Raw genomic sequence first — 17609 nt, forward strand, 5'->3', positions numbered from 1 at the left:
GTAATGTGAACTTGGCAAAGATTACTTGAGCTGTAGTGACTATGGGCAGGTTTTGTATTTATAGAGGTCTATTTCTTGCTTTTTCTGAGGTTGCTTTCTTCAGACATTTGGGACTATGTTGTTGCTGATCCTAGAAAACTTCATATAGACTAGATTGTCCTGTCAACCTGTCTTTGGCCATCTCAAAGTGAAAGTAGTTTTTGAAGCAGAAAATAGTTTTGATCCAAACTCCATAGTTTAGGGGTGGCCAACCTTTTTGACCCCATACCTATATCAAAGTCTTTGTATAGGGAAGAGTAAAGGCATAGCAAACAGATTCTGAGAATAGGTCAAGAGAGGTATATAAAATGTTCCTGATAAACACTGAAAATAGAAGGGTTCTTTTGTTTGCAGATCATCAAATTCTCAACCTTTTATGGTGCACTTCATTTTACAGGGCTTCAGGAGAAGAACTAAAAGTCAAGGCTTATCTGCCAACAGACAAACAGTTTTTGGTAACTAAAAATGGTAAGGCTGAAGTTTAAATATAAGTATTCTTAGGATTGATAGCATGGTTGACTGTGCTATCAACTCTACTGATTGTCTGTATTGACAGGGGAAGCAAATATCTTGTACTTCGCATGCTTTGGCTTTGCAATATTAAAAGAGTTTTTCCTGCACATCTAAAATCTTTTCCTTAGACCAGTTGTTAGCAGGGCTTTATACTAGTAATACAGCTTGCCTTGGTGAAGTAGAAATGAAGTTTAAACATTATACACCTCCTTGTATGTCTTTCCTTTCTCCTGTCCTTTAACTCATATTCAGTGTCTAAAAGGAAAATGTTTATTTTCCTCTTTCTTTTGGAAAACTCAGGCTATTGAAGTGTTCACAAAATGCCTTTCACAATGACACTGATACTTCTAATTCAGATAGTGATTAATGTCACTATCCCTGTCAATAACAATAGTATAAGATACAATTTTAGATAAAATTTTGATCACCTTCATGGTTGTGTATATATAATACTTGTGGTGACTAGCTTTAGAACAGCCTGAGCAGATTTTTACCTGCAATGGATTGTATTTTATACTTGGATTTTGCTTGTTGGCTTTTGGAGTCTTGCAGTGCGCTATCATGTGAAAATGCTTACAGTAGTGTTGGAGGGACTTTCCTAAGATGGTCCTGATGGCTGGATGGCCAGGTGATCTACTTTGTTTCTCTCCCCCCGCCCCCACTTCCAGGGTCCCTCATTGCTCTGATCCTTCTAGATCACATTTCAAAATAATGTGTTTCCTGCTGATGGTGACACATTGGCCTACCACCTAAGTAAAAGTTGTGGGCTATGGGTGGAGGCCAGGAGCCATCCTACAGACCTCATTTTGGAAGTCTTTGGAGAACTTCACTGTGACTTTCACACCCCTCTCCTCCCTTTCTGAAAGGTCTAAGGGCAATTTACAAATTCTGCACTTCATGCAGCAGGGTTGTTTTTCTCCATATTAGTACAAAAGGAGCATTTTTAACATATCCTTGTTTATGATGTTGGATAATGCCTGCTTTGCCTTAATCAGATCTGCATTCCTTCTTTGACTATTTTCTGAACACTTTGTATGAATCTGTACTTGAATGGCTCTGTAACGCATATGACTGTAGTTACTGTAAATAACACATTAATACTAATCTCTTCCAAACTTCTAGATGTTAATTTATAATTAAGCATACCTAATATATCACAGAAATAGCTAATGCAAACTTTTAGCAGAATTCTGAAGACAAATCAGTTCAGTAAACTGATGCTAATCCAGGCAAAGTTGTACTTAAACTAAAAGTTGTTTAGCAATGTGAAGAAAACAAATAGGTTGTCTCCAGTTGTTAGCAAATGAGAAGTTAATTCTTTTCTAATCCTTAAGAGTGTGGATGAAAGTGCTCTAATGGGTAACAGAAGAATGAACTTTTAAGGCCACTGCAAGAGTTTCACTGTACGTGAAATAAAACATCTGGTACAGCACATAAACATTTTTTTTAAGTTAATGCTTTTGCAATTGAAATATACCTTTGGAATTCTTTAAATAAGGATGTATGAGAGACTACCACATTTCAGAAGGCCTTGTAGGATAATTTCTTGCTCCAGTCTGGTTTTGTATAGGAGTGACTGCATTCATTTTGTTTTGCGATTTTTTTGCAGTGCCATGCTACAAAAGGTGTAAGCAGATGGAGTACTCGGATGAGCAGGAAGCGATTATAGAAGAAGATGATGGTGATGGGGGATGGGTAGACACTTTTCACAATGCAGGTATTCAAAGTCTTTTTTCAGACTTTGCATTGGTAATCTGAAAGATTTTCAGTTTCCACTCTTAGAAGGTAAAATCTTTCTTATATATAGATGACTGTGTACTAGTATCTAATCTGGAAGAAATAAGTTGCGTTGCCAGCTACCAACTTGATTGGTACAGGACTGCTCAGGTGTTTAACTGTGTGGCTGTGTATGCCAGAAACAGGCTACTTTTCAGAGGTGTTGACAATAAATTATTTCAGTATTCTTTTATTAAAGTTCTAGGAAGTTATTTTAAAAAATGAACTGTGTAGTGGCTCATTCCTTAGTAAGGAGATCCTATGAAGAGAATGCTGGTTTAAATTAGTTGTTTGAAGAATATGCAAATTTCTCTTTTTTCGTAAGATTGCATGTGAAGCACATTGAGATCTTTATCTTAAAGGTGACCTCAACTGACTTAATTATTTCAGTGTTTCCCATTCTGTTGAATTGTTGGATTGAGCTAAAAGGGAGAATCATTAGAAAATGAATATTATTTTAGTATCTGAGGTCACTGGGTGAAGGAGGGCAGGGGGGGTGGTGGCAGTAAAAAGAAAGAAAATACTGTTAAATACAGAGATGAGTGTGGGAGATGATCCTTTTTTACACTAAGTCCTTAGATGAGCTTGTGTTTATAAAGAAGTCTAAAAATTACTGCTTACATGAATCTATCTTGTTAGCTTTTCTAGCACAGCCTCTTACAAATCCTTTTGTTCTTTTCTAAGAATTGGCAATTTTATTAGTTTTAGTCTGTTTCTTGATGTTCTATCGCAAGTTAATGAAATCTTTCAATGATGGTTTCTCCACCATTTCCAAACCTAGAAGGTACTCCACTCAGTTTTTACTTTTTGGTGTAAATTCTTTGCTGTAATGTGGAAGAAGTTCTCTGAACAGTTCAGCCAGGCTGGGGAGAAAAAGGGTGAGAGAAGATGCCTTTTATTTCTGTAGATGTACATTTTTTGTCACTGGCGATTCTTAAATCTATCACAGTTCATAGTTGAACACCCCACACCAAAGAAATCATTTGGCATAGCTTTGTGATATCCTTGAATTAAGGATGCATTCTCCATCCCTGCTGTGGATAGGCCCCTCTGCCAAGTTTTTCTTTTTAGGGTTGACTGGTTTGGGCACCATGCTGTGGTAGCACGACTGTAACACTCTGACTAGACCTGGCCAGGTCTCCAAACACTGTCAAAGGAGATAAAAAAAAAATCTGTTTCCACCCATCTGTATAGATGTCCTTTATAACTCCACTTTTTCTGGTAGGAAAAAACATATGTAAATGACCACACAGCCACTAGAATTGCATTGTTTCCAAGCAGCATTCAACTGGCATTCCTTTTCTTTAAACAGTTATTTCTGATGAACAGTTACTTGATACCAGGTTCATTCCCCATAATGATGTAACTTATTTTCAGCTGAAGAGTTAATTAGATAAACATACTGTGTCAAAGCAGAATCTTGTCATGTGTCCCAAAGAGTACGGAGTGAGAGCTGCAGTAAAACTAGAAAACTAATGGGGAGGAACTCAAGAGCTGATACTACTGTGATTTGGCATGTTTTTTACTCTGACTTCCCCTCGGCTAAAAGCATTGAGTGTTCTGCTACATTATGCTTTGTCATGAACGCCTTGCTTTCAAGATGCTTAGAAATACTCATAAATGCATGCCTTGCTCATGAAGTTGAGTTCCATTATTGTGACATGAATGCCTATCCTGAACTCACTTTTATGCAAAAATTCCTTAAAATAAAAATCCAAATTACTTTGCAGTGTTCAATCAACAAAATTTGTATGACGTGCAAGAGCTGTGCTGTTGTGCTCCATGTTACTGGTATGGTTTGTTTATGGATGTCCAGCACCAAGCATGCTACCAGTACCAAATAAACAGCCCTTCGAATATCAAAATTGTTGTGAGATTTAGCTTTGAAAGGTCATACGTTGCTTTCTGAAATCTTTTCAACCTCTTTCTATACTATTTAACAAAGAAACAAGCTTTTTTAATGCAAAATTCTTGTTCAATTAACAGGTATAGTGGGTGCAACAGAAGCAGTTAAGGAGATCACACTAGACAGTAAGGTACTTGTTTCTAAATTTTCCTCTTGCTTTATTACAGGACCTAAAGGTAATAGAAGTCTTACCTGCAGCAATCTAGTACGGCCTGTGAAAGATTAAAATATACTTTGTCACTAGGTGTGTTGCAGATATACATTGACCTTCAGAGAGCCCATGATATTATTCTAAGTATGTGCATCTCCTTATTACTATGTGTTTACTGAGGCAGTGTTCTTTTTTGGAATGTCTTGTGCCAGGCTTCTACAAACTGAAAATGAAATTCTGTTTACAGTAATAGTGCACCATTGTGTCTCAAGAAATGTTTGGAGATCCAGCATAAAGAAATTTTTATATGGAAAAATTATGTAGGGATGTAAAGTATTTCTTTGTAATCTTTAATACTGCAAGCAGAGTTTTAATGCATTTGGTCCTGTTCAACAGGCTTGTGCCCTCAAGTTTAGAAGTACTAAAACTGCTTAAAGATATATGTCTTACAAAGTCATCAGTTTCTGCACGTGTTTCCAAAAAGTCACTCTGCAGCAGTAGCCAAATCTGAAACTTAAGTCCTCATGAAACTGAGAACAGGTGGAAGTACTTGAAATGGAAATGAGTTAGCTAACATGTTTAAGAAATGTGGAGAAAGTCACAGAGACACAAAATGCTTTTAAAGATGAGTTGGTTGTTAAAGTGGAGTTGTGTCTGTGTGCTATGAGAGTTTGTTAAACCATCCAAGCACAAAACTTTGGATTCTAAAAATTAGGAGGAAGGAGAACGGGCTGCCACATGCTACAGCACAACTGTAAACAGCTCAGAATGCTATTGATATGATGAACTGTGAAGTACATGTATTTCAAGTGAGACTGTGTTGAACATAGGAAAAATACTGCTTTTTCACAAGTCAGTAACATAAGGGTGGAAGCAGCACTCTAAGGAATACCTAAAGGTGATCACTATTTCTGTGAAACACAATACTTGCAGAATGTTATTGTGATTCGTAACTGCTGTTGCATGTTATGAATTGGATTTCACTTATAATACATTGTATGTAGAAAAACTTGCTTGTTGTGCAGTACTTAATTTCATGGACCACAGGTCCAATCCAGAAGGACAACTCTCTTTCTGCTAATGTTGTGTTTGCCAAAGCACTTCACAACTTAGTTTCTTACTGGTTTGGGTTTTTTTTCAATGAGGAAACCAGCCACCTGATGCTTACAATTAGAGCAGCCTCTAATTGTAATCATTATTTGGAGTACTCTCCTAAAGTCTTCATGAAACCTGTGTAAATCGAGACCTCCCCCTTCTGAATTTCACTGGGGTTATCCTGTTGGGTTCAAATGCTATGCGTAGGCCCACAATGCCCAAAGGAAAAGTTGGCTGAGGGCTATATTCACTTCTGTTGGACTGTGCTTCCTCAGACAATGATATCAAAACGTGATATCTTTTGGGACTCCTGTGTTTTAAAAACAGTTATGGAACTGGATGACGGTCTTCGTCATATGATTTAATTTTAGGTAGTCCTGTGAGCAGCAGGGATTTGGACTCGATCGTCCTTATGGGTCCCTTCCAAGTTGAGATATTCTGTGATTCTATGATAACTGCTGCACAGTTGGCTGTGGGTTAGGACACACAAAATCTTAACCTGCATGTACTAAACAGAGCTGTTTAGTCATTGCCTGTCATTTGAGATAGGTGGGTTTTTTGAAAAGAAATTATGGGCTGTTTAACACCATGTTTATTGTTCTTTGCTTAGGACTTAAATCATTCCAGATTACAAAGTCAAAGGAGAACTTTTTAAGCGGGTTTTTAACATCATACTAGGACTTTGAAATTAAGATTCGTTAATAAGCAAATGTTTGAGTTTAGTATAGTATTCCTTAACATTGCAGAAATTATGTTTCTGGTTCACTGTATGTATTGACTGGACTTACACCTTGAATTTGCTGGGACTGTTAGGCTGTGTAGATGCAGCAGTCTTTAAAGCAGTGTTTTCAATTTAACTTCTAAAGGATAATATAAAAATACCAGAATGTTCAGCGTCTTGTGAGGATGATGATGAGGAAGATGAAGGAGAAGCTGCAGACATGGAAGGTATTTCCTTAAGTTGGGTGGGACATGCTTTATTTCAGGCCTTTAACTAAAGCAGTAGACTCTAAGAGAACACTACTCTGCATGGAATGCATGCTGAAAAATTCAGCAGGCATATGCTGTTTATCATCTTTTGTATGGTCTTATTGATGCATGTTTACTCTAACTTGTGTGCTGAAACCTGTGTGAATGTTAGTGACTGGAAGATTAATTTGAATAGCAGAACAGATCCAAGCAAGTATAAATTAGGGATTTAGCACAGCTTCCTTCCTGCTTCATACCTACACTTAAACTCAATCTGCCTACTTAAAACCACTTAAGGGTTGCTCATCATGTACTTACTGTAGGCTTGGTCAAGTTTGTATTAAAAAAGGTATAGTCTGGTTTGGGGATTGGGAAGTCTACCTGAATAAAACATCTTTAGATACAAGTAGATTGTTTTAAAGGAGTTGTTTATGAATGAGAAATATGATGACTAGCTACAAGCTGAACACAGAATTTTATGGGTCTTCTTTTCAGAGTATGAAGAAAGTGGGCTATTGGAGACAGATGATGTGAGTGAACAGTTCTCTATCTTGTCTGTTACAATGCTTATCACCAATATGAGCACAAGCAAAGTAAAAATAGTGATAACAAATGGATGACATAACAAGCTTGTTATGAGCAGTGGGATTAGTGAGCCTGGTTTCCTATGGATTTGTCTCCTGCCAACGTACTGCAGTAACCTTAACTCTTAGGTCCTCAAAGATTTTGATCACAGTAATTTTACTTTTTTTTTTTGCTTATCCTTTTCGGTCTGCTTACACACAGTGCTGTATTCACAAGAGATCAAAAATGCAGTGGTTGTTCTTGAGGCTTATATGTGGAGGATGAGTGGCTTATAGGTTCAATAGATTACATTGATGCACCAGACTGTCATGAGAGAAAACAGAGGGCATCGTTATTTGTGGTACTCTGCTAAGGTCTTAATGAACCTGCATAAACTGAGACCTCCGTCTTCTGAATTTCATTTGAATTGTCTGTTGGGTTCGAAAATTATTGGTGAAAGAAGGGAGGGGGGTGTGACAATGTAGTTGCATGGTTCTTTAAGAAATCAGACCTTTTTTAAAAAATAAAAAAAACCCACCAAAAATAAAACAAAAAAACATTTGGTGGGAGAGAAGCTGATACTCCTAATTTAAAGGTAAAAACAAAACCCAAAAGCCTATGTTTTTTAATGCTCACTTAAGAACATTAATTTCAGTTTTACAGCTTTACATAACTACTTAGGATGGGAAAGGAGGGAACTGGAACAAGACTATACTAATGTTGTCATTTTTACCTTGAACCAGGCAACACTTGACACAAGACAGATTGTAGAAGCTAACAAAGCTAAAGTTGATGTTGGAGGGGAAGATGCTATTCTACAGACTAGAACTTATGACCTCTACATCACTTACGACAAATATTACCAAACTCCAAGGCTCTGGTTATTTGGATATGATGAGGTATAGATACGTTAGTTTTTTTCCCACTTCTGTGAAATTAGATTCACTGTGTCAAATAGCAAGGCTATTTTGTTGCTTATTCATAGTTGAAATTTAAAGGAAAAAATGGTGAGAAAACCATTATACAGTCAGGGCTGCAGACAGTATTTACGGTACTTTCAGGAAGTAGGAACAATTTCACTGAAAATTGTACTGTGTAACCGAACACATTTAGAAGGAAGGAAATCATGCTCTGTCATTTGAGTTTGTTAGCTCTGTAGACCTAGTAATAACTCCAGTGAATTTAATCAAGTAAATAGGCATGTGTTTTCATGGTCTTCAGAGGGAGAGGATTAGATAAATCACTCTTCCCTTTAATGACTAAGTTTATTGAGTTAAAGTTGGCTAGGGCTTACAGCTGAAATACCTAGATGAGAACCTAGATAGTTTTCAAATATGTTGACTTTACAGTTCACCTGGTATAGTGAAACCAAAAAATTGTGCAGTACTGTTTTTACACCATATGGATTTTAACACACTCAGTTCTTTCAGTGTACCTTCAGAACTGTTGTATATTAGATAATTATAATTTATGGTCCTTCATCTATTAATGATGTTGGAATCTTTTGCTCCTTCTCAGCAATTCTTTGTTAGTAATGCTTTTGTTCTTGTGCTCCTTTTTCCCATATAGCAACGGCAGCCTTTAACAGTAGAGCATATGTATGAAGATATCAGTCAAGATCATGTCAAGAAAACAGTGACCATTGAAAACCATCCTCATCTCCCTCCACCTCCCATGTGCTCGGTTCATCCATGCAGGTAAGATTTTCTTTCTGGTCTGATTCAGCATGCAGACACAAGGCACTTCACTGGTCTTGTTAAGGATTTGGTTCAGGTTTTCTGGACACATTTTACACAGTTGGCTGCTATAGTGGTCTGTTAGCTTCGGAGGGAGTATGAAAGGAAGATAGCAGTGATTCTCTGAAGTCATTCCTGTGCTCACTGCTGCAAGTGTATTCTGCAGTTAGAGCTGTCTTCTCTGCTCAACTTGCTTTTCCTCCACTTCCCTACAGACTCCAGAAGATGGCAGACTACTAGAACTCTGTAAAGAAAGTTCTCCTATACTTTAATTTGCTGCTTTTTTTTGGGAGGGTGAAAGTATAATGTATATTTTGGGAGTTGAAAAAGCTATTTGAAGATGAAATAACTCTTTCTTATTTTGTAATAACTACCTTCTGCTCCCCCAGAAGTCCTTGAAATTTTATGCTGATAAATAGAGGTCCTCTAATTGCCACACTGAAATATTTGTTGAACACAACTGCAGAACACACTTGTGTTTTCAGGGTCTTTTCTGTTGCATTTTCCGCATTTCTCACCCAAGACATAGGGAGTCTGTAGTTTGACTAGCTGCACAGATATTTTTTTCTAGGTCTTTGAAAGGTGTCTTTCATCTTAGATGTAGACCCTAACATCCTTTTAGGTATCTTAGTGATACAGAGTCAATATCTTAAACAGTGTAACTCCTCAGCTTCTTGATAGTATGAAGTTCTTAGAGATAGGAGTTTGGGGGTTTATCTCATTTTAAAAAAAAGAGACACCCTTTGTAGTCTTGCATATGTTTAAAAAAAAAAAAAAGTCCAGGTTGCCCCTTTAAGTCTTGTAATTTCTTTTGACTTAAAGAAGCACTTCATGTCACTAGCTGAGGTGTCAGATAATCAGCTTGTTGTTGACAAGCTTGTAGTAGTTTTTGCAGACTCAAAACATTCTTGTTTCTAGTTTAGGAATTATTTGATCATAAGATTAGTCTTGGGAAGGGTATACTATTCTTTAGAGAGAAGGCAAAGGAGCTTTCCACCAAATAGTTTACGGCTGCTTTTGATCTTATTATGAGGATGTATATTCATGGGCTTTGTAAATCTGTATCTCGAGTTTCTTCCAGTTCATAGTTCTTTAACTACTGCTTTACAACAGTCTTTGCTTTCACCAAGCAGTCAGGCTTTTCTCTGGACAGTATTGAGCAGAGAAGCCATTGTACAACTGGGAAGTAGCTTTTTTCCCCAGTTTAGCTGTCTTGTAGAATATTTTGAAGTGGTAAAGTTTATTGTAGGTCTTTAAATTCTCAGGTTTAAGTCTACACTAACACAATAGGCCTGTGAAAACGTCAGTCTCAGTGCTCAAGAGTACTACAGGAAGCAGAACTTAGAAAACTGTTAGGAAAAGAATAAAGAATAGAACAGAAAACAGCATAAGACCTCTCTTAATCTGTGACACCACCCACATGTTGCATACTGCAGTACAGCTCTGGTCATCTGTTCTCTAGTCTGTGAGATGAAGGAAGATAAACTGGAAAAGATACAGAGGGGTTGTCCGGGATAGCTGAGGTTATGAAGCTCTTTCCTATAAGAAATGATTGAATAACCTGGGACCCTTCAGCTTTGGAAGAGGCAGCTGAGAAGGGAGTTCAGTGACCTTCATCGTGAATGGTACAGAAGGTGAAATAATAGGTGTTCAGGTTTTTTCTAATAGTAAAACTGGTGGTATTTGAATACTACTTACTGCTGGTGTGTTCAAAGCCAGAAAAAGGATTAAACTCTGCACACAGTGCCTAATTAAACTAAATATTTATTTAAGCAATATGATGTTACTGAAAGAAAAATTTGTCAAGAGTTGTTAAAAGTGAAGTTATCAGAATGCTCCAGAATTAGAAAGTCCCTGGGTTGCATACTGCTGGAAACTAGTAGTACTTTGGGGGAAGCGTTACTAGGTGCTTGCTCTGGCCTCTTTCTTGAGCATGTACTGTAAGATAACAAACAGGATGCGGCAGACCTTCGGTTTGATCCAATAAGGTATTCTTGTACCTTATATGAACATACCAGTCTTAGTATGTCAACCTGTTAGTGACTTTGTCTTACTGTTTGCTGTCTGCAGGGTTTTGAACAAAAAAATGGATGCAGCTTTTTGTGCAACTAGTGTTTTTGAAGGAGTGTCAGGTGGGATGAATGTGGGAAGGCTTAACAGGCCTGACTAGGAGGATCATTGATAGGAGAAAAGGAGGGAAAAAAGCCTGAAGCCAAGGCTTAATTTAGGGATTGCTGGAAGCCCTGCTAATAAATTGGTTGGGAAGAAGCTCCTCTTGATGGTTGCAGGCTGGGAGGGCACTCTCAGAAGAAACAAAGATGACCCGATATTTGGGCATGATGGCCCTCACTGACTAGGTAGACCTGTGGGTTTTATACTGGGCTGTGGCTGCAATGCAATCCGCTTAATTTTGTGGACACCTTTGCAGAGTAAGAACCAATTTAATGCTGGTCTGTGAATTTGGATTGAGAGTCTTCGTGGATGAGAGCTCTGTGTGCATGTTTTCCCTTCTTCCTCTGAAGCCAGTGAAGTGCCAGTGCCTTTGTTATGTAATCCACATCTACACTTGAAGAAATGGCTTGCATCATGGCACTTGTTCCAATTAGTCTTTTAAGCATGAAAGAGATGATTGATATCACAACGAAACAGATTTGTTGGTGGCCTTAATTGTGGAGGAAACTGTCTAGTCCTTCTCAGAAAGCAATCTAATTGACCAGCAACTGCTTAACATTGGAAATGTTTGAAAAGGTCATCTTGAGACTGAAGAAAGAGGCTAACAGTGTATCTAAGATGGAGATTTTAAGTTATGTTCTCTTACTCTCTGAGGTGAGCTATTCTATTTTCTTAAATTGGTATGGCTAACAGCTAATAAGGTCTGGGCTTCTGAGGTGAAAAATAATAGCTGAAAGTGTTGTTTTGTTCTTAATTTAGCTAGGAAGTACCAGTGTTTAGCTAACTCTGCTGCTGTTGCTTCCGTGCACGTTACAAGAATTGTGTAATGGAGGGTATTTGGATGGTCCTAAACTTATTTGACTATTTCTTGTGACGTGGCTATCTGTCATGCGTCAGAGAAAGGAAAGAAACAGCAGTCTGGTGCCGCTGTCAGCTGCTTGAGATTGCTTCTATTTTGAGTAGTTAGTTGAAACTGTTAATCTTGCAGCTCTGCTCTAAGTTATATTTCTTGTCAGCATTTTTATGGTACTGGGAGGAACGTAGTCAACTTCCTCATTAATTGCTGTAAACTGGTTTAATCACAATCCTCAACTTTCTGTGGGTGTTATGAAGGGACTGTCAAACTAGTTAACTACTAAACACATTTACAATTATATCTGAATTACTTGCACTAATTCCAAGGGCTTATTTTTCTCTGTTTTGGAATAAATGGTGATAGGCTTCTGAACTCTTTTTCCTTCTTATGTACTCTATGAATATTTGCAGGGAAGTGACTAGAGGCAACTGCAAGGATCACTGAATTGTGTATTTTAAGGTTAACTGACTATTGCAGATTCTGAATGTTTCTCCTAATGATGACATTTGTGGTTTTTTCCACCTGTCTCATTGTGTGTGAGCAGTTACGGACACTGAATCAAATTCATAGGTAATTTTTTTTCTTGAAAGTACACTGTCCTAAAAAGAATTGCATTTTACGCTCTGTTATGGAAGCTTATAGTTGTTACCCACTACACTGAAAGCCCTGTGGAAGGCCTTTTATCTCTAGGATCTGCGAGGGAGGGGGAATGAATAATTTCTGTAGGGCTTTTTTCCCCATATGTCAGGAAGGCTTTTATTTTTTACTTTTACTTTCTGATGGTACATATTTCCCTTTCAGCGGGTACTCAGATAATGTCAGTATGTCAGCTGTGCTGAATTCCAATGTGAAGTTGATAAATATTTTGACTGACAGCTTTGGTCAATTGCAAAACAGGAGAGGCATTCTTCAGCTGGAAAGCAAATGTTCCTGATGAGAGCATAATGGGTCATCTAATCAATCTAAGAAATCAGCTTATTTCAACTTATTTTTAACCCTTTAATGTATAGTCTTAACTCTGTATATCTTAATTTGTTTTCAATAGGAACAGCAGTATTTCTGACTTGGAACATGAATAGTAACTCATTTATATTACTTGAACCACCTCAAGAGTTGGCTGACATACCTGAAAGTAAATTAGGTGATTTTTAGTAGATGTTTTAAATGTCTGATCTATTTGATAGCTCAAGTGATCTACAAACAGGTCCTGGAACAAGCACTGGGGAGCATGTAGTGTATTTAGTCATCTTAAGAGTTACTTCTGGGGGACTTTTTATTCAGAAGTAAAAAAAAAAAAAAAAAAAATTGAGATTTCTAGATAGCAGGATATTTTAGATGACATTTCTCCCAAAGTTATCTTATTTCTTTCCATTGGGGGGTATACATACTTCATATTAATTCCTCAAAATTTTCTTATAGAAGGAAACTGAAAACAGGAAACAAACTTTTCAAAGTTTATAAAGCACCTGGAAAGCTTTTCAGAGTAACTGTATGACAGTAAGAATGACCATTACTGTGGCTATTATGGAATTGCAGATATCTAACTAGTCCTTAGAAAACAGAAAAGAGCAAATGTCATTAAGATGCATGAAGTTGAGCCGGTATCCTGTTAAAGACTTCTAATAGCTGTAGGGTGACCTGTATTCTGTGCGAGTACAAAAAATAGTCCACCGTTATGGACGAGGTCAAAGCTTAAGTTTTGAAGGTGGCCAGGTTCCTATAGGGAAGCAACTGGCCTTGGCACCTGGTAGGGCATGTGTTCTTCAGGGCATCGTGAGGATCCAGAATTGGAATCAACTGTGAGGGTTAGCTGATCTGCAAAGACCAACAGCACAGTGAATGACAAATGCTGACCTTTAGTATCTCCCCAGACTTGCATGTTCCTGTTTACAATGTGTCTTGGTAACTTTGCAACAGCTTCCTTCCTTGTATTTGCAGTCACTGGCAGCATGATTAACTTTGGAGGTAACTACTAAATGCCAGTTACTGATCAGCTATTTAGATTTGCATGGTCAGAAAGTTACGCAAACTCTGCTTACCACTATTCCTTGTTCTCAGTAGACACATAGGTTGTTTCAGGATGGGTATTTTGAACTACTACTGATAACTAGCTTGCAGTGTTGTGTAGGTGGATGTCTATAGCCCTGTGTGACCTCACCGATAAAGGTTGCCTACAGAATCATGAATTTAAAACAAAGTTGAAGTACAGATAAAAGTAAGATGAGTTATACAATGTGGAGTTTGTGTTAAAAAATATATAAATAAAACATCAACTAACCATATGGTAGTTCTCCCCTCTGATTTTGTATGTTCTTCATCCCCTGGTTTATGGGGTATAAGAACTATCCTGAACACAAGACCATTACTTCTGAACTGTAACTGATTGTGAAAAGATTTGAAATCTTCATCATTGGAGATATTCAAAACCAGACCAGACAAGGTCCTGAGCAATCTGTTCTGGCTTACTGCTCATTGAGCAAGGTGGTTTGGACTAGATGATGACCAGTCTCTTCCAACCTTAGCTATTCTGTGATTCCATGTTATATTCCCAGGATCAGCTTTGTACACAAATGTTTGTGTGGTTCATAGTGGTCTGGTATGTCACTGATGACTTAATGTCAAAACACAGTGACCTGAGGAAATGTTTGTCCTCCCCTGTAGTGCTTTTACAATAACAGTCACGTGAGAGAAGCAGCTAGCTTAGAAACACAGAACCCAAGTTACTGCTGTAGCCAGAGAAAGTTTCCATACCCTGTCAGTCCAAGAGCAACAGTTCTGAATTTCTGCAGGGTTGGTTTAGCCTGCCTTTCTTAGGAAACTGTGAATTTTATAAGTGTTTGATACCTTGTAAGCTCTACAAATATAAGAGTGCAGCAGAGGCAGCTAAAAAAACTTGCAACAATTTCTAGGCATCTTTTTCAGGGGTCATCTGGGAACTTCTGGTGGCTTGCTGCTGGTGAGGATTACCTTCTGGGGACTTACCTGGTGGCTTCTGTGGCATTTAGCAATTAACAGTTACACTAGTGACAAGCAATATGTATTGATTCATTATAGCACTCAGTCTACGCTGTAGCATAGAACATCTTTCTCTTTCCTTGTGAATGTAAGGAGTTGGCAAATAATGTTACATTCATCATTTAATATTAACTTCCTGTTATTGTTGAGATTTTTTTTTCCTTAGTAAACTGAAAGCTTCCTCTTGCTGCTTCTGAAGCTAACAGTCCAAAATTATTTAATTTGCCCAAAACCTAATGTTATTGAGATGAAGAGGGAGCTACATTTTCCTTAAAGTATTTTCACTGTTTCTGATCTGTTTCTCAGGCATGCAGAAGTGATGAAGAAGATCATCGAGACTGTTGCAGAAGGTGGGGGAGAACTTGGAGTTCACATGTATCCTTTTATTGTTACGACACAGTATTCTTGGAGATTTCTTGCAGTGTAAGGAGCTGTTACCTCAAGGTTCCTAAGCTAGAATGCAATTGTGTACGAAAGCAGTAAACAGCTGTTTGTGGTAGCGCTTACTAGAGTTCTGGGGTGAGCTCCTTTATGCAAACAAACTCTGTTAATCAGTTGTTGGGGGGGAGGAGGAGGGTGGCAGGAGCAATGGGGAAAGTAGGTAGGAGTGAAGGGACAGGATTGAGCCCTTCTTTGTAGGGGTGTGAGGGAGGTAGCTATCAGTATGAAACAGATCCCAGTGTAGGAGGATGAGGCTGGAGGTTCATAGGCTCTGGCTAGAGTGTAATCACTCTTCTTGGTACAGCAGCCTCTGTATTAGATTTGAATCTGAGATTCATTTCTGAAAGGTGTAGAGGTCCCATTATTCTCTACTCTGCATGTGAGCAATATCTTGATAAAACATTCAGCTGACAAAAAAGCAATGAAAATTACTGAAACAGTTCTGAACATCAGTATCAAATGCCTCACAATTAGAATTTTCTTAGTGAGGTGACTGTTCTTAGTTATGCTTTGTAGTAATTCATACTGTGCTTTCTGACTGAAGTAACCTCTGTGTTAGAAGCAAGTGTGTCCTTTCAAAATAGCATTCTAACTGCTTTTGCTGCTATAAGGCAAGCAAAGGGGGATTACTGAGCAGCTATAGGCCCTGAATCAGTAAACTTCTCGTTCACTGTACGAGTTGAGACTTGCTCGATTTGTGCAAGCAAGCAACTGAAACTGAACTGCAGAATAACTTTTTCTGGCAAGGTAGTTCAAGTCTTTTACTCCTCAATAGTTAGAAATAGCTTATTTTCAAGATTTTAATTACTTTTTTTTTGCTATTGCTAAACAAATTGAGGGGGTTTTAACAGGCAATTTCTTCCCGCGTTATCATATAGTTTGTCCTTGCCAAGAAATGGTCCATGAGACTGACATGCTAAAATAGTAGGTTTTACTTCTATCCAGTACCAATGTAACTTAATGAAAGTAGTGATTTGTTTTAATTTTTCTGTTCGCTGTCTGCCTCAGTCCCAGGTGGACAGACACTTCAGTTTTATAGTTATCCAATATACTCCAGACTGCAGATTCAGGACCAACATGCATTTGGAGGTGATATACACAAGGGAGATGAGGAGGGTCTCCTCTGCAAAGACAGACTTCTCAGCGAAGATAATCTCTCTACTTTCCCTCATCAACAGGAAGGAGCTCTTTTAAAGGATAGTTCAGAACGGGAACCTATTTCTTTTTCTGAGTGACTGAAACACTGAAGGAGGAGCCTGCTTTCCCTGCAACTACAGGCAGGTAGCTAGGGATTAGCCTTGCTAGGTGCAATTCACTTTGTCATTTGTTAATAACAAATATTAAGTATGTAAATGGGATCGTAAATGTTTGTGTGGTGTTTGTAAGATTTATTGAAAATAACTCCTGGTTCCCTGCTTTAACTTAAAACAGGAAGGTCTATATGTTTGGGCAGGCATCAGATGTCATTATTAGAGTTCTGCTGTATTAATTTCCCAGTTTCTAACTGTATAATTGCTAGGTGTTATTTTCCTATTAGCAAGAAATACTATTGAGCAGACCCCTGAATGTGACTTCTGCTTTGTCTTACAGGATTTCTAGCTATTGCAGATTTTCCTTAACAAGAAACTCAGGTACCTTCTTATTTTCTTGAAATTTGTACAGGCAGTCATTCCAACGATAGAATATGACTACACGAGGCACTTTACGATGTAACTAAAATAAGACATGTCCTCCTCTAATTATCAAATCTTTTTTTAAATAACCCATCCATGTGACTTATACAACATTATACATAATTTCTGTAACTAACCTTTTATCAAGTTGATGCATTAAAATAAAATGTTCCATTACCAGCCTTTTTAATAAAAATCTTTGTGTGTAATATAAATAAATCACTTTCATTCCTATACAGCCACTGCACTAAGAGGTGGGATTTTTTTTTTCTCTGCAGTTCCTTCAATTTCCTTTCAACAGAAGACTACTTTTGTCTATATTGGAAGCTAAAATCTACTTTCCTAGTAGAAGACTAATGCTTTTGGCTTCATTGCCAATTCCTGAAAATGTGAATTATTTTTTTTTTCCTCCCATTTAAATTCACTTGAGATCTGTGTGGTTTTTTCATAGTTATGAATGGTTATGTTTCCTCTAGCTGGAGGAGGATTTCGAAAGCTGAAAGAAAATAAGTGATCATCTTGTTAGGAAAGTTTGACTACATATTAAACTAAAATAGCTTTAACTAACCAGTCTTTGAAAGGTGATTTAGATTTCCACTTGAGCAAGACTAGTGTTTTGAAATGGAATTTTTTTGGAGACAAAGGAGGAATATTAGTATGTAGTCTGTTCATCTTGTAATAAAGACAAGAACAGTCTTATTGA

General features: G+C 37.7%; 1 protein-coding gene across 5 annotated transcripts in view; it reads left to right on the forward strand.

The window, feature by feature from the left end:
• ATG3 (autophagy related 3) overlaps nt 1-17609 on the forward strand; it is a 30733-nt gene that overhangs the window by 7541 nt on the left and 5583 nt on the right. For 4 of the 5 annotated variants that reach the window (XM_041124835.1, XM_041124838.1, XM_041124836.1 and 1 more), the window contains exons 4-12: nt 437-507; nt 2162-2269; nt 4315-4364; nt 6347-6428; nt 6945-6979; nt 7757-7912; nt 8583-8710; nt 15099-15215; nt 16824-16864. In XM_041124835.1, the coding sequence (XP_040980769.1) occupies nt 437-507; nt 2162-2269; nt 4315-4364; nt 6347-6428; nt 6945-6979; nt 7757-7912; nt 8583-8710; nt 15099-15215; nt 16824-16864 (788 nt within the window). Of the gene's footprint in view, nt 1-436; nt 508-2161; nt 2270-4314; nt 4365-6346; nt 6429-6944; nt 6980-7756; nt 7913-8582; nt 8711-15098; nt 15216-16823; nt 17087-17609 lie in introns of those variants that run through there. The other variant, XM_030019812.2, reaches the window with a different exon arrangement.

The sequence above is a fragment of the Aquila chrysaetos genome, chromosome 7 (assembly GCF_900496995.4).
Source record: "Aquila chrysaetos chrysaetos chromosome 7, bAquChr1.4, whole genome shotgun sequence".
Lineage (NCBI taxonomy): Eukaryota > Metazoa > Chordata > Aves > Accipitriformes > Accipitridae > Aquila > Aquila chrysaetos.